Raw genomic sequence first — 27,606 nt, forward strand, 5'->3', positions numbered from 1 at the left:
GGGCAAATTCCTATGCTAAATCCATTAAAAATACTCACAGAATGACTGTAGTATATTAGATAACTTATACTTTAATACAGGAAAAAAAATCACATTGCTATAAAACCAGTTTCTCCCTATATTGTCTAAAAGCTCTGTGGCACAGAGACTACCAGTTGTACACTAACTCCTACACATGTCAGTATTAAGAACACCAAAATCCTACTGAGGCACGGGGCTGCCCAGAGTAAAGAAACTAAATTTCCTAGCCTCCCTTGTAGTTAAAGTGTGTCCATGGGAGTTAAGATCAGTGGGACGTAAAGCAAAACTGGTGTGTGCAGTTTCTGGGAAGTATCCTTAAAAGGGAGATCTTCCCTTTCTTTTCCTTTTTTTCTGCCTGCTGGGATGTAGATGTGATGGTTAACCTGAGTCAGCCATATTACATTATGAGGCCAAAGCTGGGTGGTAAGGACAGCAGAACAAAAAAATAGGGCCTAGGTGCATTAAAATCACCACACCACTTCTAGGGGTGTTATTTTTTTTTTTAAGAGAAAAAGCTATCTTGTTTAATTAAGCTGCTTATATGTTTCCTGTTGTCCCAGAACTTATCCTTATAAATAAATTTGTGCAAGTTGAATTTTAGGTAACCAGGTTATTATTATTGTGAAAATGTGATATAATAATTTCCTGATGGCTTTAATATATCTATAATTAGTATACCGGGTTAGCTACTACTCTTGGCACTTCTTTTACATTGATATTATTAAACTTAAAATAAATAATTTTGAAAATACTCAGCTGTCAGTGAATAACCAGAGGATCTACTATATCTTAAAATTTGTCTTATCAGTCTATTATAATTTTAATTATCTGTATAATAAATACATGAGAGGCAATTCATGTTGGCCATTCTAAATGTATATTCAAAGAGCAAAAAAGAAATATGACAACTGCATCCAACTTATCACTTATATAGATGAATTATCAATTACTAAAATTTAAAGCAAAGCAGTATATAAAGACCTGCAATAACTTAAGCCATCATTAAAGACTATTTCATATACTTAAGTTCTTTCTCCAAATTACCTACTTATTCTCAATAAAAAGAACTTATAGAATAGAGATGATAAAATAAGGGCATATCACTTCTCTCCTGATTTAAACATACTTTTACAATTGCAGAAGCGTGAATCAGAAAGGCTAAAACGAAGCAATTACTTTCCCAACATCTCTTAATGGTTGTAAAGCCTCAAGCTGAAAGTCTGCACTAACAAGTAAAATCTAGTACCCCATTTGCTAAAGCATCCGATTTCCCTCCTCAGATACCATACACTATTGGTATGCTCTCACTAGTTACTCCAGAAATTCTCTGCTGTGTCTTCCTTCTCAATTTTTAAACGCTTAGGCCGCAGTATTCAGTCCTGGGACTTTTCTTTCTACATCACCTCCTTAGGTGATATTATCTAGTACCAAAGCTTCATATATTATCTCTAAGGAGATGACTCTCACATTTATATTTCCAACTGCAACCTCTCACCCCATACTTCCCCAGAGTAGCATAGAGCTGTCTTCCTTCCATCCCCAAACTCTGGGTTACCTCTATACTTCACTGTGTAATCTGTGTACAAATCTGTCAACAAATCCTGACTGCTCTTGACCTAGATTTGATTGCTTTTCATCAGCTCCCCTTCTTGGTTTCCCCAGCCCAAGCCATCCCCATCTCTTCACAGAGTACTAGCATAACCTGACATCTAGTCTCATTCAGCAACCTGCGTGATCCTTTTAAAAATCTAAAGCAGTTCATGTTCTTCAATTGCTCAAAACCCTCCCACACTGGCCTCTCATCCTCTATCATTCTAACCATGCTGGCCTCCTTGCTATTACTCAAATCTGCCAGGATATTCCCATTTCAAGATCTATTTCCTCTTCTATTTAAAATGCATTTGCCCAGATATGACCAAAGCTTCTATCTCTCACTTCATTCAGGTGTTTAAGATGCCTCAGAGAACACCTAAAATAGCAGTGTCTTTCTTCCTCTATCCTCTTGACACTGTATTTTTTTCTTCATAGCACTGATTCTTTTTGTCTCCATCCTTCATTAAAACAGATCCATGAGGAGAGGATTTTGTCTTTTTTTTTTTTTATTCTCTACTGTATCCCTAGCATCTACAACAGAGCCCTTAGTATTTGTTAAATGGATACATGAAATATCTCACTGTATTATGTGACCTATGAGCTCAATCAAAAGCTTAGTACTAAGTATGTGTTTGTATGTCAGACATAGGAAGGACATTCTCTAAATAAATGAAAAAATTACAGAGTAAGTTTTTATTAGTTCATTTCTAAACTCCTTAAGAATGGTGAGGAGAGGAAGACAAATCTTGCTCTTTGCTCTTTGTCAAGATAAATTTTCCCCTTCTCCACAAATATTTTCTTTTTTTAAATGAATACATCCAAAACATGACTTCCACAGTCTCAATACTGACAGTAATGATGGCAACCCATTCTTCATTAGTGATGACAAAATTACCAAAAAACAATGTTACACATTCTGCCAACTCCTTTTAACAGAAAAACAATTAAACCACATATTAGAATCATAAAGAGATTGGGTTAGAAGTAATATTAAACCAAATGATAAGACAGGCAGCACAGCACAGCAGTTAAAAGCACAAACTCAAGAGTCCAACCACTTAGTAGCACTGAGACTTGGACAATTACTGTTAGGAAGCCATCACAGTCACCCAATTGTAAAATAAAAGTAAATACCTACATCTTAGCTATGAGAATGACATAAGTTAATACATACATATAGAGTCCTCAGAGCAGTGTTTGGCATGTATCAAGTGCTCAATAGATGATATATATATTTTATATTGTGTACATATGCATGTGTGTTTAAACATGAACGAGTTACACAAATGAAAAGATCTAATACTTCCATCTTATATGCTTTGAACATAAAACATTGCTTCCACTGGTTTGGTAGATTCATCTAATATTTTTTCATTCTCTATGTTTTAGCTTTATTTCCAAATCTAATTAGAAAGGAAATGGTTCATAGGAAGTCTGGTAAAATCCACTTAGAATGTGGTCATTACCAACCTTGAATAACTCCAATCTCTGCTCAGATCCAAGGGGCAGGACAGTCATTCCTGACCTCACTCCCAAATCTCAATGCATGCCTCATAAAAGCCTAAGAATAAGATCATACAAATGCAGAAAAGACCCTTAGATCCAAAGTACCAGATCCCAAGAGAACAACAGAATCATTCCTTAACAAAAGCCATCAATCTAAGTGAGTTTCCAGGAAAATTAACCTAGTTAACTCACTCTTAAAGCAGGGTCCCATCATAAAGTTTTTTCAATAAATAATTATTTACAACTTTTAAAACTTTTATCCAATCTATACTAGAAAATATACTAAGACACACCAAGGAACATAGAATATCAAAGAGTTTGTTTCAAGTAAAGTATAACTACAAAAGAATGACAACAAAAGATTAAGCAAAAGATTAAAGTCATTAATCATCTGGTAAGAATGTATCACCATAAAGTTATTACAATAAAATTGGTATTAATTAAGATATATGCAATTAATATTAAATCAAGTTGAACTAATGGTTGCAAAACTTCAAACTGTGATAGTTTTATAAATGAAAATAATATTAAGAATAACAAATGGGCAATCAAGCATTGCCAGTGGTAGTGTAAACTGGTATAAAACTTAAAAAATAAGCTGGCAATATGTGTCTAGAGCCTCAAAAACAAATGTATTAAAAGCCTATTCTATGGAAATAAACCCAGAAAAAGCTGACTTTTACTTAAAAATTTGAAATACCTAAATTTCCAACAGTAGGGGAATGGTTACATAAACTATTTTTAATGCATGTAAATGATTTTTAAAAGTTCTAAGTAAATATTGGTGAAAAATAAGAAATACTATAGAAAAATGTTTAAATCATTCAACCAATAATTTATTGAGCCCTTTCTATTTGTTTGGCACTAAATAATAAATGCTGATTCAAGATACAAAAAACAGAGGTGTTCATCGCTCCCATGACACACACAGTATCTTGTAAAAGATACAGAACGTTGAAAAAACCTACTGACTCAAATAGTAGTCCCCCCCACCCCCTTTTTTAAAGATTTTATTTGAGAGCGCCGAATCCTAACCACTAGACCACCAGGGAAAAGATTTTACTTGAGAGAGAGAGAACAACAGAGGGAGAATGAGAGGGAGAACACTCTCTGCTGAGCAGAGAGCCTGGATTCTTCAATCTTTAACAAAGTAATCTATGACGACTAGGAGTAATAGGGAGGTTTCTAAGGAGAGAAGTAGACTAGGGATTGTAGAAATTTCCAATTGAATGGGATGGTCTGAATGCATTTGTGCATCTTTGTTGATTTCTAAAGGCCCTAAAATGATAGTATAGAAGTTTTAAAGAGGCATAACTCCATCAGGACAAAGAAAACAAGACAGGATCACAGAAGAACTGTTAACAAATTTCCGGAAGCTGTGAAAATGAATGGTTGAGTGGTTAACTGCCTTTGTGGACCAAAAACATCACTGACAACGCTGAACTGGTGTGTGCATGGGCAGACTATCCAGAAACTAGCCATTTACCATAGCAGATACCTGGAGAAGTTCAGAAACAAGCAGCTGGAGTTATCACTGAAAATAGATGTGGAGTGGAGAATCAGAGAGACACACACGCCCCTCTTGGGCGTTTCTAAGGTGGCTAGAAGTCAGGTCTCCAGCTCTCAGGCAGAAGAATGGAAGACACAGATCCAGTGGTCACTTCTCAGACCAAAAGAAAAGACCTAAATACAGACATGGTTGAAAGTTCTACTTGATTGGCTTATTGCAATGCTCACCTGTTTATAAACCCCAACTACACATACAGAGCTTCCAATCACCATTTTTGTCTTATTTTTTAAAATGAACAGACAACAAAGGCTTATATGATATGTGATGAACTCCTCTAGCATGAGTAAAAGAACAAAACCAAACAAATAGAAAAGAGGAACTTAGAAGATAAACAATACAACAAAAAATAAAAATAAATCTTCAGATACAATATAGGGTTTAAAGATAAGCACACCAGAGAATTAATATCAAGGAAGGATAGGAAAGCGCTGTGATTTTTTAAAAAGAGGATCTTAAAAGTTCTTCAGAGAAAAGTTTTGAAATACAAAAATCAATAAAAGGGCTGAAAAATAGTAAATGAGGAAATGTCTTCAAAAGCAAAAGATAAAGCAATGGAAATAGAAAAGCAGAGGAGTATAGGAGGTCTAATATTTGAGGAACAGGAATTCCAGAAAGAGAAATACTAAAAATAGATGGGAAGAAATTACCAAAGAAATACTAAAAATGTCCAGGAACTAAAAGAAATGAATCTCCAAATTATAAAGACCCAATGAGTGGCGTCTGGGTGGCTCAGTTGGTTAAGCATCCGCCTTTGGCTCAGGTCATGATCTCAGGGTCCCAGGATTGAGCCCAATGTCCTCTTGGGGCTCCATGCTCAGCAGCTTCTCCCTTTTCCTCTGCCCCAACCCTCCGCCTGTATGCACTCTTTCAAATAAATAAAATCTTTAGAGACCTAATGAACATGCAGTGATGAAAATAAAAAAATGGAGGAAGAAGGGAATGAAGACAGGCAGTATCCCCTCATATTAGAAGATCCATATTTCACTATTATGAAATTTCAGAACCACAGGCATGAAAAAATATCTTCAAAGTTTCCAGAAAGACCAAAAATTTAAAAACACAAAACAAGGTACTCAATCATGCAAATGAACAGATTTCAGAATGGTAATACACCTACAGTAACCATGGAAGTTAAAGGACAAAAAAGCCACACTTTAAATATTCTCAATTACTAATATATAATTCTACACCAGTCCATCATCTTACATAAACATATTTTTATAGATATGAGATCTAAAATCTATGTCCCACCTGAAGAAACGTACTGTAAGAAAAGCCCAATAAAACAAAAGTATAGACCACTAAAATAGGATATGGAGATCAGAACATGGATTCCACAGGAAAAAGGAACTCCCAGCGTCAGGGAAGTCCCACAGTAACAGTTATGAAAGGCTACAAGAAGAGTGCCTTCAATGACAGGGGGGAAAAAAAAATCAATCTAAGATTAGAGGTTTTTAAATATATTGAAAGAAGCTTCAGTGTTCTACTGATAAATTCTGAGATGAATTAGTGACAAGTACTTAGATAACAAAGCAATCAAACCAAGAGTCAATGATTAATTCTAGGAAAAAGATGTAAGGAAAAAAAGTTATATTATGGTACAAGGTATATGAGGTTCATCTATGAATACTGGCATTATTGCAGCAGTACATCTAGTTTAAACCAAAATGGTCCTGTAATCATTTTGAGAGGACAGAGCAGATTAAGTGTTGGGGGATGGGTAGGTCAAAGTAGAGTCAAGAGATAATACCTAAAATGCAGGAAATTTACAAGACTAAGCATGTTATTTACAAATAAGTACATAAAGAATCCATTAAAAAAAAAAGTTGAAAGTAGCTAGCTCTAAGGAATGGGAATCTATAGCAAATAGAGAACAACCTCTAAGGAATGGGAATCTATAGCAAATAAAGAACAAGGAAGAAGACTTCTATTTTTGTTATATGAGGCTTATGGCACTGTGACTTTTTAACCTAGGTACATAGTTTTTTTTTAACTAAAATTTATTAAAAGTTAACCAGGTTTCAGGATTGATAAAGATTTGAATATTGCAAATATTTTAAGCTTATATGTAGAAAAAAGAAAAGATTAGAAAAATTATTCACCAAAATATCAAATGTGGTTCTTTTAATTTGTGGAAATAACTTGATGATTGAAAATTTCCAGTTTTCCCAAATTTTCTTTAATGAACGAAAACAAGTATTTCAAAAAGGATAAAGTCCTACACTCTGGAGGGTGCACCTTCATTAGAGATTCTGAGATACCCTTCAAATACTCTAAGCAACTGAAATCCATAGGCCTAGTTATTGAGGTACTCACATTTATGACAGATTCTATATAAAAATTGTATTTCTTAATAAGAGTTATAAGCCCGTAATTAAGTCCTAATAAAGATCTGTGGTGAAAATCGGCTTTTAGTAAACCCATGGATGCTCTGAATAAATAAATGTGATTTTAAGAAAATTCACTGTGGTTTCCAATGGGTTTTAGTTTTTCAAAAAGAAAAACTGCAGCTTGTTGTAACTCAAATTGTTTAAATGCTCAAAACTGCATGGAAGAAATAACAACTCAACTATGTTTTCAAATTTAGTAATACTGTTGCTAATTACCTAAAAATAATATTGTTGCTAATAACCTATTGTTGCAACTACCTGAAAAGAAATATAAATAAAAATTAGTAAAATTTAAAAATCTCTACTCATAATGCCATACTTCAAATCAGTTTTCTAAAACAAGAACTTTTACAACCACGTTTTTACAATTTCCTTTTCCATCTGTGACATTCTTACTGACAATAAAAATTTTAATCTTGGGGATCCCTGGGTGGCGCAGCGGTTTGGCGCCTGCCTTTGGCCCAGGGCGCAATCCTGGACACTCGGGATCGAATCCCACGTCAGGCTCCCGGTGCATGGAGCCTGCTTCTCCCTCTGCCTGTGTCTCTGCCTCTCTCTCTCTCTCTCTCTCTCTATCATGAATAAATAAATAAAATCTTTAAAAAAAAAAAAAAAAAAAAAAAAAAAATTTTAATCTTGAAAATTGTGCTTTTCTTAAGATGAATTAAATTATGAGTAGTTGAACAGTAAAGTATTAAGATTATCAGGTATATTATAACAGTGATGATCTTAAAGTCAGAATAATTTAACAAAATTATATGGCTTCTATATACATAATTTATTCCCAAGTTAATAATGATTTTTTTTCTTATTTATCAAAGGCCTGTGATCTATAGGAAAAAGAAAAGCAAAGTACAGGGGAAAGAATAGGTAAATCTGACTCCTTTTTAAAATAAAAAGAAACATTTTCTTTAAAGACTGAAAGCATATACAACAATCCCTCCTTATCTTTTATTGAAGACATTCTATTACACATTATTTTTCATTTGTACTTTCTGGCACCTGTGATAATTTTGACTCCAGGAAACCTAAGTGAGCCAATGAAAAGTGCAATTAGTTCTGAGAGATGCATTCCTCTCTCTGCCAGAGAATCAGTGAGGGAAGGGTACTAGGAACTTAAGAGAATCGACATAACTGCTTGGGCGTATATATTATTGATACTAGCTTTATTTTGCACTTTGTGGTATTTTAATAAATGCCATTTAAATTTTTACAGTTTTTCTTAGATGTCTTTGATCTTGCTCCCCACTCCAGAATTCCCCTAAGTGTGCTCTTTACACAACCTGACATGCAGTCTCTTGGAGTGGGGTCCTGAAACCTGCCTAATAAATATGCTGAGTTTGAGAATCTCTGCCCAGCTTGAAAGTCCTTTAGTTCTAAAATGTAAATTCTCACGCCACAGACTATTAAAAATGTATACAAGTTATTCTGTGATTTTGTACTTCAAATTTACATCCAGGTCAGTTGAAGAGAATCCGAAAGAAAAGAACAACAGAAGAGGCAAGAATTTATTTGATTATTACCTACAGCCACTTTTGCCTTACACAGAAGTATCCTTATTTTCTCAGTAGTTATTTTCCTTAAAATAGCAGAGATTCTACTTCAGGAATCTTGGAAAACAGGAGTTTAAATATGTTGGCATAAAATCATACTCTAAATCCCCTTTTTCTGAATTCCTTTAAATTGTTGAGGGAATATTGGTAAAGTCATTGTGACTTGCTAAAACAGATCCTTCCAAGAACTGTTAGATCACGGCATTTCTTTCCAGTTTTCAAATAATTTTTTTTTCAGTTGAAATTTAATTTTTTGGTTTACTCTTATACTTTTGGGGAGGAGGTAAGCAATTTTTGGTAAACATACTTACACAGTAAGACATTTTTGCAAATTGTTGAGGGCAGGGAGGGGAGAGAGCTTAATGATAATCACTGTCTTGTTCCTTTGTTTAGAGCAGAATGAACTGACCCACACACACATAAAAAGATCATTTAATACAGGTATACAAATACAAAATTGCAAAATCACAAAACCGCAGTTGGCAAAGCATTTTAACCATTAAAAGAATCTATATTTGTTCTTCCTTTGAAAAGAAAAATATTTGCCAAGAATGAAGAGTCATCAGACAACGGGATGTTAAAGGCAAGAAACCACTGAAGAATAAATAAAACAGATTGGTGTCACCAAGCAAAGCATAAAATGGTGTGTTAGTGTTCCTGATCTGGAAGAAAAGGTGGCCCAAAAGGCGGCCCACTTACTCCCCAAGGCTGGCTGAGCACTTACATCCCATCAGCATCAGGCAACCAGAAACAAGCTATGCCACTTGTCTGCTTTCAGTTCCTCAAAGGTGACAGGCCTTTCCATGCACCCTGGCCCTTCTGTCTAGTTGACACTTTTCTCCAATATTTTTTCATCTTTGTGCTGCTGTTCAAGCTTCAGGTCTTAGCTTTCTTTAGTCCACAGATAAATTACATCTCCCCTCCCCTTACTTATTACCTCCCCAAGCACCTTATCATCTCCCTCCACAGAACTTCTAACACTCTATGGTTATAGGTATGGATTTTATGTATACGAATATTATAGTAGTATATCCTATGTATATATGTATATTACACATAAAAAGATAAAAGTCCCTCTTTCCCTGGTAGGGTGTAAATCCCACAAGAACACAGACTATATCTGTTTTACACAAGGTCTTGGACACTGCCTGGTACAAAAGTAGGAACCCTTAGTGGCATAAAGTGCATCTAGAGACCCTTCCTACAAGTTACACTAAACCACAGAACCTTAACATGACACAGTGGAGGTTCCCTACTGACCAGTAAAGACCACTGAAAGGCAGGAAAATGGAAACAAGCTGTAGTGAACTATCTTGGGGCTGCAGTGGGGATGGCACTATAGCTCAGTTCTCAGGCCAGTAACCTGCCAGACTTCCTTTGGATTCCAGAGAGCTGCTTGACTGTTTTTCTTTCTACTGACACTAACTCTTACCTTGAGTAGTTTTCTCTTTTCCTTTAGGAGAACTGAATGCAAATTTATAGTTTCCAGCATTCACATCTCGAGTAGCAGACCCCTCTCCAAGTTGCGAAGGGCTGACCTATGTAGGTAGTAGGATGTCATGGAAATGCTGGTGTAAGACTTCTGAAACTAGGTCATAGAAGACACTGGGACATTCACCTGGAGCTTTATCTTTGCTCTGGAGATCCAGGGAATATCCTGTGAGGACACTCCAGCTGTCCTGTGAAAGGGCCACATGGTGAAGCAACTGGGTTCTCCTGCCAATGGCCTGTACTAACAACATGAGTGAGCCACCCTGGAAAAGGAACCTCGAGCTCCAGTTAAGCCTCCACATGACTGTATCAGTTCAACTAATTTAGTTCCCAAATTCTAACCTACAGAAATTATGTTGAGATAATAAATGTTTATTGTTGTTTTAAGCTGCTAAACTGAGGGGTAATTTGTTATTCAACAATACATGACAAAATAATCTCTCATCACTTAAGTTCCTGTGGAAAATTTTTATATTAGAAAATTTTCTAGAAACTTTTATCATTAATAGAAAGGGAAACAAGAAAATAAAGAAAAAATAACCCTACAACTCCCCCTTTCCTTCCTGTTAGATCCCATAAAGAAAACAAAGCAAATGGAAGATTTTTTGAAAACATTTAAAGATAAAATAAGATTCATTCTTTTTTTTTTTCCAAAAAAAAAAATTTTTTTTCTTGTATAAAACCGAAGGCAGAATTTTCTGAAAGGAATGAAAAGATGAGATTGAAGAGGAAGAGATGGCAGAGGCTGAAATGCTGTCCTGAACATGAGGGATAGAAAAAAGGGGAAAGTTCAGAGACTGGCTGCTTGTTTTGCCACAACTTTGCTTTTAGCAGATTTTAATGAGGTCCCACCCAGAGAAAATGTGCAAGGATCAGAGTGCGAAGAGGAAGATATATAATATGATATCTTAGAAGGCAGTTAAGTCTGTACTAGTTAGAAAAGAAAAATCTTTATGTAGCGGCACTTGGGTGTCATAGCCATTTATATAAGTGTGTGATGGCAGTATGCAAAAGTACCAGTCTTATTTCTTTTTCCATGTAGAGAAGAAACCTCAATTTTTTCTTTTATTTTTTTCTCTTTTAAGTCCTTGCCACAATAAATGTGGAACATAAAATACTCCAATTAGAACAGAGATTTGTTACAATAATTCCAAAAGGTGGTGCTGAGCACATATCCCCTCTTCCCATGGCCAAAGACAATTTTTCTAACAAAAGAGTTTGGAGTTCATCTGAGATTTTTTTTTTTTAATTATTAAATTCCTCTGAGCCTTAGGCTGTTTCCATTTTCTTTTCAAAGTCTCCTTTTTAGGTTTCTCTCCAGTTTTACTATAACATAGACTTTAGAAAAAAGAAAACCCGAGATAATTTTCCAGCAGAGAATGGTTTTTCTTAGTATCTTTAAAAGATCTTTTTAAGGACTAGGAGAAACACAACAATGGAAAACATTTCATTATTTACTGATAATAGTTAATGATGACTTTATCGTGCATTGGAATTTTAAAGAGTTTTCTTTCTAGATAAGCCAAAGAAACAGACGAAACTTCTTCATAATCATAAACTGCTGGATTCTATTATTAAACAGCAGATCCAAGACACATGCCGCTAGAACTGTCAGAGTAATAATGAAAGAGAACAAGACCCCAAGATACAGATACTCAAAAAATTAGATTAGGTTTTGTTTAGAAGCACCCTCCCTCTCTAAAAAATCCCAAAGTTTAATAGTCTTTATTAGTTTGTGAGAATTACCATCGCCACACACTGTTAACAATCACTAATCTCTTGAGCTTTACAAGCTCCTTAAAAATAAAGGAATTAGAAAGACAAGAAACTCCTTTATAAACAAAATCCAGACACAGAACAAAATGTTTAGATATCTGATCAGTATTGCCAACTCAGCCTCAAGGCACCACCTTGCAGCCAACACTGAAGTTCTAGAGTTTTTGGCTAAATCCTGCAAGGGAATTCTTACTTGGCTTTATAGAATTAAAAATATGGAAAGATTTCCAAGTAGTCCATAGTTTTGAGTCAATGAGTGAGAGAGAGATGCTGAGCCAGAACTAACCAGTTAAGCTGCTCCTGAATTCCTGACCCACAGAACTGTGTAAGATTGTTTTAAGTTGCTAAATTTTGGGATAATTTATTATGCAGCAATAGATAGCATAGGTCTCGTCACTCAAGTGCAGTTTGGTAGATTTTCACCATGAATACAAAAGGCAATGAGATATATTGTACAAAGAAATGTAAAATAATTAGTAACATGTAATACAGACAAATGAAAACAAGTATGTTAATGAAATATCTTCAGATCAGTTAATAAAACTAATACTGTAAGATGGGTGGGGCTGATTCTTTTTCCTAATTTGCCCCAACTCTTATGAAACCTCAGAGATGCTACTATAAAAGATCCCCTTTCAAAACCCTATGACAAAAAGTGACGAAAGAAGTCAATTTGGGGCAATTATAAGTTGGAATCATGGCAAATTGTAAATTCATGTATTCTAAGGATTTTTTTAATTTCTGTATCTGATCGCATTCTAGAAAAGTGACTATACTATATACTTGGATCCTTTGGCAAACTGCAAAATATCTCTAAACAGTGGCTTTTTCTTAGATAACGGGAGACATGGGTTTACATTTCTCTCTGCATAAATCAGCATAAATCTAAATAAGCTACAAAAGAAAAAGAACATTTTATAAAGATTTTTTATCAACAAACATAGAATTTTATAGATGACACAGGTGCTACTTAGTGCTAATTTTCATATAAAAAATGGTGAGGTAAACACAATTTGGTGCATGATATAAGAAATAAAAAGTCACCTACCCTTAAGAGGATCATGCTCTGCTCTCATAATATCAATAAGAGAATTTTCCAAAGAGTGCATATTCAAACTGTCATACATTCTACTTCGATCCTAGAAGAGAAAAAAAAAAAAAAGACTCAATGTAATGTATGCAACTTTTAAAAAAATCGATGATAAATATACCACTCTAAACCTTCTTACATAAAATATGACATCTGATTAATATAGTATTACTAACTGGCTGCATCCTAAGATTTACCAGTAACTAAGGATCTCATGAGCTACAGTATCTCTTGTACTGGAGAAGACATTTAATATATTCATCTCTAAAATCATATCGAAAGTAATCTTACTTCACTGGCAGCATTAATATAGTAAAATTATTTCTATTGTTACCATTCTCAACTTATAAAGATTTTTGAAATGTTATACACATAGAAAGCATTTTTAGTTGTTAAATTTAACTTCTAAACTTTTCTTATGTATCTAGGAAGATACTGGCACTTGAAAAATAAATATTTTGGGGGAAAGGAATTAATCCCATAATGGCACCATACTTTAAATATCTATCAAACAGTGTACATTATTTGACTTAATCAGAATTTGCAATAGTAAACACATACAGTAAATCTCTAAAGCATGAACTACTAACATCAGAACCAAGACTAACACCTAGAATATTTATATTCAGATCTTGCTCTCTGAAGTCCTCACATACTGGTCTCCGCATTTCTAAATTCTCTTTCCCTCCACACCCTGCAAAGAAGGCAGGGGTGGAGGAAAGAGAGGATAGAAAGTATTCTCATCTCAAGAAGTTTCCTACCTCATCAAGTCCCAGAACAAAACCTTTTTTTTTTATAGCTGGAAGTCTTGTTTGCTAAATGTTAAATCTGTCAACTTGCTTACTAGAAGGAATTTGATTAATGCCTATGAATTTATACCATTATTCTGCCCAACACACCCTCACCGTACTTGAACAAATAGACATGGGGAACTACCAGAGCAAGCTCTTGGCCCATGCCCCCTAAATCACCAAAATGTCAGTGATGACCCCCACCCATTTAAATGTGCATAGGTTTTTGTACAAGTGTATGTACATGAAGGGGAGGCAGGGAAGTCTGTTTCTAACTTTCAAAAAATGATTAATACAGAAAAATAAAATGGAAGAATCAGAAAAGTAGGGCAAAGAAGTCTCTACAGAAATCAGAATTAGAGACTTGTTAACCTGAGTCCATGAACTTCAAGGAGCATGAAATCTCTGAGATTATATACAATATTCTATACATCTGTGTACACATAATGCTTTCCTGAAGAAAAGGATTTCATCAGTTTTTCAAAGGAGTCCACAATCCAGAGATGATTCAGAGCCAGTCTTTTAGAAAGCTAAAGAAAAAAGTAAGAAGCTTTCCTGGAAATATGTTGATTTTATTTACTCCACTTGATGTTTAAATTAGGGTTGTGAGCTTTTAAAGCGAGGGGGCCAGAATCAGTATTGTAGACTAAACAAATTGCTGTTGAGGAATGTAGAAGTGTGCAAAGTAATATTAACTGGTAGGATGCTGGACCAGCTGTTCTCACTCCAGCTTTATCACCATACAGCTATACTGGTACTCCTTATCTTTACTTACTTTATTTGACTTCATTAACAATGACTTTGGTAGGAGAGTCACAATCACTGAACTAGAATAGTAGTTCTCACACTTGGGCATGCTTCAAAGTCACTGGAAGGACTGTCAAACGCACAGATTACTGGGACCCAGAATGCTGGCACTGCTCAGAGTCAATTTTCAACAGGCTTAGGGTGGCCCCTGAGAATATGCGTTTATAGTAAGTTCCCAGGTGATACTTAGACTGCTAGTCCAGAGACCATACTTAAGAGCCGAGCTTCTTAATCTTGAGGAAGTTAGAGATCCCTGGGTGGCTCAGTAGTTTAGCGCCTGCCTTTGGCCCAGGGTGTGATCCTGGAGTCCCAGGATCAAGTCCCGCATCTGGCTCCCTGCATGAAGTCTGCTTCTCCCTCTGCCTCTCTCTCTCTGTCTCTCATTGATAAATAAAATCTTTAAAAAAAAAAATCTTAAGTTAACCAAACATCTTTAGGTTCTGTTCTATCTTCTAGAAAAGAAAATTCAGACTACACAGCGCCTAAAGTCCACTTTAAAAATAAGAGAAATAGGGATGCCTGGGTGGTTCAGTGGTTAAGCGTCTGCCTTCGGCTCAGGGCATGATCCTGGAGTCCTGGGATCGAGTCCCACATCGGGCTCCCTGCATGGAGCTTGCTTCTCCCTCTGCCTGTCTCTGCCTCTCTGTCTCTCATGAATAAGTAAAATCTTAAAAAAAAATAATAATAATAGAGGCAAAAGACTCAAAGAACTATATAATAAATGAAATAAAATTGGAATAGAGAAAAGCATGGCCCTTGGGCAAAAATGACATAGAATTTTAGTAACCTATCCAAATATTTCCATCTTCTGTGCTTCCACTATACTTTGTTCATAACCAATTTGTTGATTTCCCTGCCTTACTCACTAGACTAAGTTCATTAGGACCTTCTAATTATGGAATATAGCTATCTCTCAAATGTTTGTTGAATGAATAGTACTTTATCTCTACTACAAAAACTCTGTGAATTGAAGTTGAGCTCTGTGAGGGTAAAGACTGTTCAGTCTTACAATCCTCTATGGAATAGTATTCAGATGTTAACTGACAAAACTAAGATGTATTAAAAACATATTTAAAAATAGAACTTAAAAATGGAAACTATCATGATAAAAATTGTACATATAATTAAGTAAAAAAAAAAAAAAACAAACAAAACCCTCAGAGGATAAGCTACCATATAGATTCTAAGATATATTATAAATACTTTATATTCTATTTACCTTAAATTCTTGCAAAGAAAATGTGTTATGGTTTAGGGATATCTTCCCAGGCTAATGGTTTTTGAACAGAAACAGACTATGACCCATCACAGTGGACCTATGAACTTAATTAATGATAACTATTACTGCCACCCAAATAATATTTCTCTCCATTCAAGGTTTATGATCCTGCTTTAGAGCAAAATTTAAAGTAAAATTAATGAAGTAATTCCATAGACACTGTCAATGGGCCATGGGCAATATTTAAGGTAAGAAGGGAAATACATAGCAAGTTATTCAATAATTATCAGTGGCCACTAGGTAATCAACTGACAAGTGTTTATTCAAAAAAGCTGTGTGTATTGATAGTTTTAGCTTTCTTACTGAAATAGTGCAATGACCGCTAATAAGGCCCCTTATTTTCAAGTCTCTCATCATAAAATAAACTCCTCCTTTAGTAAATAACAAAACTATTATAAAACTATTAACTAACTTACACTTTGTTAAGCGTCAGCTGCATCTCACATGATTTTTAAAACACCAAACACAAAATAGCCTTGAGCAGGCAAAGATCACATGATATGTCAAAATCATTTTCTGGATTTAATGAAACCTATAGGCTCATGTTAAGAAAATACAGATAATCCCATTAAATAAAGTATGGGGATTAGAATATAACTTCTTAAAAAAAACCAACAAAACATAGAAACAGAAAGATACATATCTGATTATGAAACAAATACTCATGCATTTTTTTCTGAAATAAAGCTATTAGAAAAATCTGTGTTCATACAAACTACCACTGGTTTAAAAACTAAATGGAAATCCTGAAACTATTTTAAGGTAAACAAACACATCAAAACCAAGCAGCGTAGTACATATGGAAAACCATAGTAATGTAACTTACATTCATCACTACATGACTAGTTTGAAAAGTCAAGATGTTTCACAAAATTAAGAATCTCTATGAGGAGGGGCACCTGGGTCGCTCAGTGGTTGGACATCTGCTTTTGGCTCAGGTAGTGATTCCGGGGTTCTGGAATGGAGTCCCACATCAGGCTCCCTCTGGAGAGCCTGTTTCTCCCTATGTCTCTGCCTCTTTCTGTGTCTCTCATGAATAAATAAAAATCTTAAAAAATAAAAAAATCTCTATGAGGAAAAGTTTACCCTAACCTACTTTAAATATGAAAATTACCTGGCAAGAGTCAACTTAAATGGGTTTTCAGAAACTGAGATCACAGATTCCCACAGCAATGAATAGGCAAAACTAAGGAAAATATTGTCGGCAAAGCTACAATCAGTATATTCCATTCTAATGTTTTATTATTTTCTTAAACTTAGACATTTGCCTTAAAGACTTATAGAAACAACATAGTCCCAGAAAGACTGAAAAATATAGAAAGAACAAAGTAATCCTAATCTTAAATAGGATAGCCTAAGAAATGCTGAAAAATAGACCAAGAATATTAAAATTATTACAACAAAAAGAACTTGAACTTAATTAAAAGGGACACTTCAATAGGATGCTATATTTTTACTTTGATATATTCAAAACCCTGTCTCATTTCAAAAGAAGTGGTCAGGTAGAACATTTTCCTCTTGAAAATGAAGTATTCACCCAAAGAAAAGGGAGATGGATTATAGGAAAACCCTGTATTGTCAAATTTAAAGATATACCAGATGCTTTAACATACATTATTCTAAGTAGGAAGATCAGCTTTTATTGTATTTTTGCGTTTCGTTTCCAATTTTCACTTAAAATAAAATAAACTTAAATTAGTATCATCCTCAATTCTAAGTGAATAGTGATTTTACATTCCTGATGCCCCCCTGCCACTGCACTGAGTTAGCAGAGGACATGCTACCACTGTCTTACTGCACATGTCGCGTTCAGCCTCCTACTCTCTCATATCGGTCTCTAGCTGTTCCACACAGATACTCCTTCTTCATCTGACTGCACTTTCACCTTCTCAAAGGCAAAGAATATACCAAAGGTAATATATCCTAAAGGTAATTAATACACTACCACATACATCAAAGAACATACATTTTTTTCAACTTCTTTTACTAATCTGAACCTTGACAAAGTGCTATGACAGTGGCTTTGAAAAAAAATTTTATCTATTTTTTTTTACAGGCCCCAACTGACTAAAAGTATACTAGTATCCACAAGGATTAAATGGAAAGGCAGGTAGAAAATGTGTAGTATAAGAATGCATCAAGTGCAGTTAAAGAACTGAATGCAGGATAAAAAACTTAAAAAGAAAGCATGGGTTACCTAAGTACAAGAGAACCTAGTCTTTCTCATTTTCTGTACGTGCTAACGGTTTATTGACTACCACTGTCCCAAGATTCATCTTATTTAAGAATCACAGTTTAAGGAATGCTTTATTAAATGAAAAATTAGACTTGGTCTGCCACTGTTCCTTGTGTAAAATGAATAAAGACACCAAATATATTTTTATGAGAGACCCGCATATTATCATCTATTGTGTTGTCACATAACAGTCTGAATATTAAGGACGGGTAGAATATAGCTTCATTAGGTGACATGCTCAAGAACTTCCACAGGAACAAAAATCTAGAACTGAATATATTGATAATTCCAATCCCTTAGGCTAGAGGACAGGCCAACATCCATAAGGCTTTACAGCTACATTACACTTTTAAAGGCATTACGTTACTTTTCTTACAGAGAACTGATGTACTATATTAAACCTGTAAGTAATAATCTCAGCTACTAGTATATTTACTTTCTGATTTAAAATATTCAAGTATTAATAAATATACTGTAATCTCAGTATCTAATTGAAAATTTAATTCTGAGGTAATTAGAATTCATACATATCTGAGTATGACTTCTTGCAAGGGTTAACTAGCTAACAGCATTTTAAAGAAAAGTATTCTTAGCCTTAAGGAAATTAACACATATATCTAATATTCATTTTAAAGTCAGAAATGTATATAAAACTTTACCTTTGTTTTTAAAAAGTTTTAAATTTGAAGCTTTTCCATAAGAAAATACTTAAAGGAAATGCCCAGCAACCTTAAAAACTTTGTATGCAACTGAATAAAACGAATCTACAAAACTATTTCTATCCTATTTGTTGAATGTGAAACTCATGTCTAGTTTTTGGTATAGATAAGGCATCAAGTATCCAGGTATAAGAGTTAAGACTCCAGCTCTAGAATTTAGTATATTTTAGATGCCTAATCAATTTGAAACTAAAAGAAATAAAAAGTTAAATGTTTTAAAATAATGTATTTGTTAACTGAGATTAATTAGTATCAAAATGCTGGATGTGATGAAAAAAAGTCAGAATGAAAATACTGCCCCAGATATTTAAGTGCTTAAGATTTTTCAATAATTTTAACTTTGCTAAACAGTAAGGAACTACCCAATGGTGTAAGATACCAATTGAAGTTTGTAGTTGTTGCTGTATTTTTAAGAACCTCAACTTCAAATACCTCAACCTTTTATGGAAAGATAGAAACACAGAACAAATTATGTATAATATGTACCCTTAGGGGCCTCAAAAGAGAGAACCACATTGCTTTTTAAGACCAGTTGGGAGGTGATACACTACACCTTGACTGCCTCAATCCAATTCCCCTTCTCCCCAATAAACCAAGACACTTGTATTCTAAAAATAACGTGTGTGTGTGTGTGTGTGTGTGTGTGTGTGTGTGTGTGTGTGTGGTGGGGTGGGGGGGGCAGATGGTGCACAGGGTGGAAGAGAAATGGCCAAAATAGATCAGAGAAAATGTAAGAGCTGGCTAAAAAGGCTTTTCATGATCTAGTTCAAGGTTCTCCTTTTATAGATAAGAAAACTATGATCCAAAAATATGAAAGCCCATAGACTGTCACCTCTGATGTTACAAGGACTGAGAAAGAGGAAGATGGAAGATGGTTCAGGTTCCCTTCACACTCTTTTTCTTCACCACTCCAACTTCATCACATCACACCTCTGGCTCAAGGATCCGCAGGGAATGCCAATATCTCAGCAGTTTACCAAAAAAAAAAAGTTATCTTTAATCAATTTACCTAAAATCCTAGGTTATAAAACAGGTAAGAACAGAGTGGATTTGACTGAAATCTAAGCAGGAGTGCTGAGGCCCTCATCTTCCAGCAACCTAAAGGCCCTCCTGTAGAGCCCCGCTTACAAACTTCCCTTTCATTATCACCTCTATCTACTCTCTAGCACTAGACAAACTGAAATAATTTCAATAACCTCATATGCCCCACCCCCATGGTCCCTTTATGCCAGCTAATCTGTCTTCTTTCTTCTCCATAGTTAATATCCCTTATACATATCCTCTGCTTCTTCTTACATGTGCTCTTCAAATAATTGTCCTTTCCTCTCTAAAAACATGTCCCTTGCCACCTTCAAAATGATTATTGTAATTTTCCTCTTCTACCATCTCCTAGGCATTTACATATTCAATTTGAACAACATGAAAGTGCTACCATAAAAATGTTACTAATACGGGCTAACCGAGCCAGAGTGAGGTGAATAGAAATAGATGGACAGCTAACTTAAAATATTAACAAAACAATAAATTACACATTACGTGAGGTAACTATTTATTTCTAAGTGGTAGGACTATTTTGGTAAATAGGTAGGACTTGTCTAAAATAAATGCTAATGATAGATTATTGAAGTTACTACTAACCCTGCAGATTCAAAAGCTATTTGCAAACATTATTAATCTATTATACAGTCCTTACTTGTAAAATCATCTCATGTTGATAAATTAACTAAGGAAAAGCCTTAGCTAAGGATAACATAGCTCCATTCAGTGGGCTCCCACAATGTCAAGTCTATGCTCATTCAAGCTGCAGCTCTGTAGTAAAGAATCCTCATGAAGGACTGAGTTTTCTATTTGTCCTGTAATAATGCTCATCACCGGGTACCCAGTATGAATTCAAATTTAGTCTGCAGGAAAAGAGATAGCATTTTGTAACCACAAAGGGCTTGAAGGTAATTTAAGACTGATTTCTAGCTTTTCGATCTAGGGTTTTTCTACAGGAAACATTATTTGGAAGAAGATAGTATATAAGAACAGTGACAAATTTTAGAATAAATACTACATATGAATTTTTTTTTTAAAGGTAAAAAAATTGCACCTAGGGCTTCTTTAGAAATACGTCTCAAGACAAATGTAGATTTGTAGATGTAGATTTTTGTTCGTGACAAAAATTCACTAAAAAATTCTGTAGAACACTGATGAAAATTCTGTAAAATTGAATGTTAAGTAAACACATGGTTTTGTCCCCAACTGAAAGTAATTCAGAAAGATAAAATCTGTTCAGTTTGACTGATGTCTAAAGTCAGGTGCTCTTGGGTATATAATTCCTTTTTCCAAAAACAAATTGTTTAGGAAATATAATTATGAATTACTTATAAATTTGAAAATGAAGCATTTCATATTAATAAGTGACATTTTAAAAATAAATTGCTTTAATGTTCTTTGACATATGCTTTAAAAAAGTATTAATTGGAAAGTAAATAATAAATCTTACTCATAATACAAACACTAAACTCCTAGTCAAAATCCTGAAAAGTATACACTGTGCAGCCTACCTGGTCTATTCTGGATGTTCCGGCTGCAGTGCACCAACTATCTTGGAGTGAATCTGAGCCCCAAGCTGGTAACTGCAAACTAGATCTCACCTTCAATAGCATAGAAGTTTTCATCAGAAATAAGCAGTTCTCTTCCCCACACCCACCCACAAAAGAAAAAAAAAAAAAAGAAAAAAGAAAACAAAAACAATCAAAGTTCCTTCTAACTTGTATCTTTGGTCCTCTTAAAGGCCTTAGGGGGGAAAAGTTTTCATTTTAAATGGCTATAAAGATCTTTATTGCCCTATAATAACAGTAAAGCATTAAAAGGCCTGAAAAATATCTAATCATCATAACTATTAGGCCACATTTAGGAAAAAATAGTCATTGGACCAGTGAGGACAAATTTTAATTTGATGCAAAAAGCCCTAACATTATTTTGCCATAATTACAGCTGTACTAACTCAATCCTAATATATATATATATATATATATATATATATATATATATATATATATATACAGCTGATCAAAGGCAGATCTATGCACAATTACTTAACATTTTAGTTTACCTATATTGGAGAAGAAATTTATTTTGGTGGCCTACTAAAGATGAATAAATTCAGGCATTCTTGAGCTGCCAATTAAAAAGCTTCATGCATTTAAGAAATACAGCAGGTTTTTCTATATCTTATGAAGCTTCTTTCCTACTGTGTGTCTCAAGAATTTTTAAGTCTCAATTTTCTATATACATACGTATTTTATCCGTTGGCAATTAAATTATAGGTTTAAAAATTAGAGCTTTTTTATTATGTTTTAATCTGTTAATTTTACCATACTAGTATTACTACCACCACCCAATTTCCTATTTTGAAAGATAAACATTAAAAATAAGACCATTTACATACCATTCTTACCTGTAAGGGTAAGAGTGTATTACTATTGTTGTCTGTTCTGAACACATTATCTTCGATCCAAGATTTTGGAGTCAGTGATGGAGTTGAGCGAGTAAATTTCGGTGGTGCTATGACATTACCAGAAAACGGTTTCTTCAATGGAGATATCTGATTCATAGTTCCTGGAATTCCCATGTTTCCAGTTCTACGATGATCTCTGCCATGCACTGCTCCCCACGACATACTTCCAGTGCCCCAGCCACTGCTCTGATGGTTGCTCCAAGGAGATTGTTTCAGAAGAGGCTGAGAAAAACACATCTGTTTAAATTACAGGCATTTAAAGAGTTTATAATTCAAACTCAAATTTACACCTGAGCTAAAAATATAATCTTAAAAAAAATCTCTAAAGGCAACAAAATATATCTTAACAGGTTACGAAAAGTAATAGGTTTGAGATCTTGCTATATGAAAACATTCATTTAATGCTAGATGGGTTTTCATCCTCTTGTCCACTTTAAATGATAATGGCTCAAGCAGATATTTCATAACAATTATTAAACTAGAACCACACAGTTACTTTTCTTTCCCTTCAAAATTATGTAATAATCAGAAAAAAAATAAACACTTTAAAATTGAAATTAACTTTGAAGATCCTCAAAGATAATAACCTACACTGTGATCTTAAAACAACCATATTCTGCTAGGCTTACAACTAAAAACATGGTCTTTAATTAATAAAGATAGGAGTAATAATAGGCGAGTTCCAAAACAAACTGCACTAATGCAACAGTGGATAATGGTAACCTTTGGTGGTGGTCTCTTGCGTGAACTAAAAACACCTTTCAGTACAGTGACAGTACAGAAAAAAAAGCCTTCTTTGTTTATTCAACTTTTTAAGATGTTTTATTCCAATTTTAATGTAGTTTCTTTTAAAGTGTTTTTGTTTTTCTTTCACTTAATTATCCATGAACAGTTAAGCAATTATCTGTTGTTACCCATAGGTGGATCCACTGAGATATACCAAAGATAAACAACTATATGCCTTGATCATTCTAGCAGAGATCTCAATAATACAAATCTCCATTCAGTTCATTCATTTTCAAAAGTAAATTATATTCCAAACTAGAACCTATAACCAAAAAAAAAAAAAAGGTAAGAATCTGCCAAGAGGCAGTAACTATAGTTTTTTTGAAAAGTATTAATTGCTAGCAATTATGTTGTCAATAAGCTTACACTAACAGTGAGCCAGAGGAAGTATGGACCATGCAGTTGCTCTAATAAGTTGGAAGAAGTATTCTTATCAGAAACCTCCTTCTTACAAGACAACTTAAAAACAAACAAACAAAAAAACAACTGAATCTATGGTACCTATTTAAAAACATTCTTAAATTCCAATAAATTCATAAATATACAGTGCCCCCTCCACACAGTTCCAAAGGCATAGCTCAGGGACAGTGAACAAATCACTCCATTCTTGAGGGGCCTTCCTTTCCTTACTGATAAAGTGTTCAAGGTCTCTTCCAGTGATCTTAAAATTCCACATGACAGCTTGGTGACCTCCTAAACTTCACTGTGAGAACTATCTTCTGACAAAAAGCAGATTATCGTTAAATATGAATCATAACATAAGGTCTTCTAATGTTCTACATCATGGGTCTAAGAATACGAAAGTACCTAAAAATAATTACCTGTGGCAACCTACCAGTTAAAAAAAAAAAAAAAAAAATGAAGACCCTGACACGCAAAAGATACCCTCTAGGGGTTGTGGAAACCATGGGAAAGTGGAACATTATTTCAGAATTCCGTATTTCAATCCTCCTGGGCCACATTCTCGTTTTTCGGGGAGACACCAGTAATCCAAAATTAAAAAAAAAAAAAACTTAACTGTTACTCTGGTTAATTCAAATAAACTCGGAAGTGTTACTTTGGTTAGACAGTATTCATCTTTCAAAAGGTGAGCTCTTGAAAACTTCAACTGGTCAATGGAAAAAGTTATAGGAGTAAGCAGGCACTGGTTAAGGTCCAATTTTGCTTGTCTCTCGATCCTCAATCACGAAAATGACCTTAAACATACTAATCACTACAATAAATGCTGACTGGATCGGAAAAGAACAAAATAGTCTTTCAATGTCAATTAACCAACCCAGAGGTCATTCAAACACTGTATTGAGAAGATAACAAAATAGAGCTTGAATCAGAAATGACCCGGATGAATTAAAAAAACAAAAAACAAAACAAAAAAAACCCTGCCGAGTGTGATTTCATGATCGCATTACCGCAGGTAAAACAGACAAACCCCATCATTCAAGAAAAGGTTAAGGCCACCGAAACACGCCGGGAGTCCTCCTCCCTCCGAGGTCGCACACGGATCCCGGGCTCAAGTTTAGTTTGGTCTCAAAACGCCACAGAATATTCGTCACGCACGAAGAGGCGCAGAGACCCGGTGTCGGGCCTCCGGGCGCGGCTCCACAGCCGTCTGACAGGTCCGCCCTGACGGCGCCCGCGGCGCCTCGGCCGCTGCTCTCCCGGCGCCCGGCCCTCGGCGGGCGCAGCGGCCGGCGGGCGAGCGGGCGAGCGGGCGAACCGGCGAGCGGGCGGGCGGGCGAGCGGCCCGGCGGCCATCGTCTGCCCCGCCAGACCCCGCGCCGGCCGGTGCGCCGTGAGCCAGGCTCGACCCGAGAGCGCCTCTCCGCCGGTCCCCACTGGACGACGGGGAAGAGTCCCCGGCGCCCCGCACGCACCGTCCGCGCCGTTCCGGTTCCTCCTTCCCGAGTTCGCCTCCCTCGGCCGCCGCCCGGGCCCGCCCGTCCTCGCCGCGTCCCTCGGGCTGGCGGGCCGCGGACCGCGGGCCTCCTACGCCAGCCAGGGGCGCCCGCCGCGGGGGACTGCCGAGCCGCCCCACCCGCCGCCGCCGCCCTCGGCCCGGGCGCCATTCGGCCGCGGCCCCAGCCCCCACCGCCGCGCCGGGCGTTCGTTCGAGGGGGCGCCCGGCCCGGGCGGCTCCCAGCACCAGCCCCCGGCCCGAGCCTCGCAGCCTCGCAGCCCCGCAGCCCCGCAGCCCACGGCGGCCGCTGCCCGCCCGCCCGCCCGCCCGTCCCGCCGGGGGCCGGTGTCCCCGCGTCCCGTCAGCCTTCTCCGCCCTCTCGGTCCCGCTCTCCCTCGGGCGAGCGGCCCTCGCCGCCCCGGTCCCCAGCCCCGCGGCGCAGCCCGGCCGCCGCCTGCCGTACCTGGTGGTGGTTGTAGGAGTTCCTCTGCTGCAGGAAGGCGGCGGCCGCCGCCTGGTGCTGCTGCTGGAGCTGCGGGCTGACGGGCGACCTGCGGCTCTGCGGCTGCTGCTGCGCCGCGGGCGGCGGGGGCTGCTGCTGAGGTAAATTCATGGCGGGCGGCGGCGGCGGGGGCACTGCGGCCGCCGAGAAGGGGCCGCCGAAGCCGCCGCCGCCGCCGCCGCCGCCGCCGCTCGCCGGCACGCTGAGTCCCGCGCAGCCGTGCGGGGACACGGGCGAGAAGCTCGGGAAGAAGGCCGGGTTCATGGACGACGGCAGCCCGGGGTAGAAGCCGTTCTCCGAATCGGGGCTGGGCGGCGGCATGGCGCTGAGCGAGCCTCCGCCGCCGCCGCCGCCGCCGCCGCCCGGGGTGGCGGCCGAGGAGCCGGGCTGCTGCGGCTGGGGCTGCGGCGGCTGCTGGGGCTGCGGCGGCGGCTGCTGCTGCGGCGGCGGCGGCGGCTGGGGCTGGGGCGGCGGCGGCGGCGACGCGGTCTGCACCGACCAGGGGGTGCCGAAGCCGGGCAGCGGCGGCGGCGACGCGGAGCCGCCTCCCCCTCCGCCTCCGGGGGGCCCCCCGCCCCCGCCGCCGCCGCCCGGGTGCGGAAGGTCCGGGCTCTGCAGGCTGCTGAAGGCGCCCGCGCCGAGCGCCCCGCCGGGCAGGAGGTTACTGGGACTGTTGAGCAGAGGGTGGTTGGGGGACTCCATGGAGCCCGGCGCGGGGTTCACCGGCGGCGTCGAGGGGGCCAAGCCCGCATTGGGGGGCTCGGCGGCGCTGCCCTCGCCCGCGGCCGGGGTCTTGCGAGGGCTGCCCGCGCCTCCGTGGCGGCGCCGCGGGGCTGCGGGCGGTGAGGGCTGGAGCTGCGGGAGCGGGGGCAGGTCGGCCGGGCGCTGCCGCGGGGCGAAGTCCTGCGGCGGGAGGTGCTGCGGGTGCGGTACGCTGAACGGCGGCTGCGGCGGCGGCGGCGGCGGCGGCTGTGGCTGTGGCTGCGGGCGCTGGGCGAGCTGCGCCGGCTGGAGGAGCGGGCCGGGCGGCGGCGGCGGCGGCGGCGGCGGCGGGCTGAACCGGCCGGGGCAGTGGAGCGACGGCGGCGGCGGCGTCGGCGGCGGCGGCTTCGAGTCCGGAGGGTGGGGAAGGTGGGGAGGGCTGAACTCTTTCCTCTTCTGGCTGCTCAGCTGCTGCTGCTGCCGCTTACTGAAGTCCTGCGGGGAGGAGGTGCGGCAGCAGCAGCAGGAGGAGGCGGAGGAGGAGGAGGGGTGGTGCAGACTCGGTTTGAAGTCCTGGGAGGGGAGGAGGTGGGTCACACCCGCGTTCGTGCCGCCGCCGGGGTGGTGGTTGGGGAGTTTCTCCGCGGCCGCCGCCCCCGAGAGCGGCCGCGCCGGCTGCTGTGTCAGCCCCAGCAGCAGCTCATCCTGCATGGTCTGCTGATGCGCCAGGAACGGGGAGGAAGAGGAAGCGGCGGCGGCGGCGGCGGCGGCGGCCGAGCTGCCCGCGCCGCCGCAGCCGAAAGGGATGGGAAAGGGGGAGGCGGCCTCCGAGATGCCGGTGACAGGCAACGGCGGCGGCGAGAGCGGGCCGAAGGGCGTGGCGGAGGGCTGCGGGGCGGCGGCCGCGGCGTAGGGCCGGGACGCGCCGCCGCCGCCGCCGCCACCGCCTCCACCGCCGCCGCCCAGGGGCCCGGGGCTGCCGCCTCGGAGCGGGGCGGCCTGCAGCACCCCAAGCCCCAAGTCCCTCATTTATGAGGCCGGCGGCGGCGGGAGGGGACGCGCCCCGTCCGCCGCCCCGCCTAGGAAGCCGCCGGACCTGGGGCGGCGCGGCCGTGGTGGAAGGAGGGGGAAACCAGTGAGAGGGACACCGTGACTGAGCCAGGGGCACCTACTTCGGCCCCGCCACCCCTCGCGGCAGTCACCGCCGCCTCCCGAGACCGGCTCGGGTACCGCCGCCACCGCCGCCGCCGCCGCCCTCGCCGCTTAAGAACTCCGGAACGTGCGTCAGCGCCACCTCACAATCGCACCGCCCCCCGCGGTGCGTCCTGGCACGCGCGGGCGCGAGGCCTCCGCGCCCCCGCGGCCCCGCCCCCGCCCCGCCCCGCCCCTCAT

At 39.4% G+C, this 27,606-nt stretch overlaps 1 protein-coding gene across 10 annotated transcripts in view; it reads right to left on the reverse strand.

Moving 5' to 3' along the window:
• CPEB2 (cytoplasmic polyadenylation element binding protein 2) overlaps window positions 1-27,358 on the reverse strand; it is a 67,968-nt gene extending 40,610 nt beyond the window's left edge. For 3 of the 10 annotated variants that reach the window (XM_072737764.1, XM_072737763.1, XM_072737762.1), the window contains exons 1-4: window positions 25,474-27,358; window positions 22,268-22,549; window positions 21,372-21,461; window positions 12,949-13,039 (exon numbers count right to left, since the gene is read on the reverse strand). In XM_072737764.1, the coding sequence (XP_072593865.1) occupies window positions 12,949-13,039; window positions 21,372-21,461; window positions 22,268-22,549; window positions 25,474-27,243 (2,233 nt within the window). In that variant the 5' untranslated portion in view covers window positions 27,244-27,358. Of the gene's footprint in view, window positions 1-12,948; window positions 13,040-19,654; window positions 20,792-21,371; window positions 21,462-22,258; window positions 22,550-25,473 lie in introns of those variants that run through there. The other 7 variants (XM_072737769.1, XM_072737768.1, XM_072737766.1 and 4 more) reach the window with 4 other exon arrangements.
• Between the last annotated feature and the right edge of the window lie 248 nt (window positions 27,359-27,606).

This window comes from Vulpes vulpes, chromosome 14 (genome assembly GCF_048418805.1).
Source record: "Vulpes vulpes isolate BD-2025 chromosome 14, VulVul3, whole genome shotgun sequence".
NCBI lineage: Eukaryota > Metazoa > Chordata > Mammalia > Carnivora > Canidae > Vulpes > Vulpes vulpes.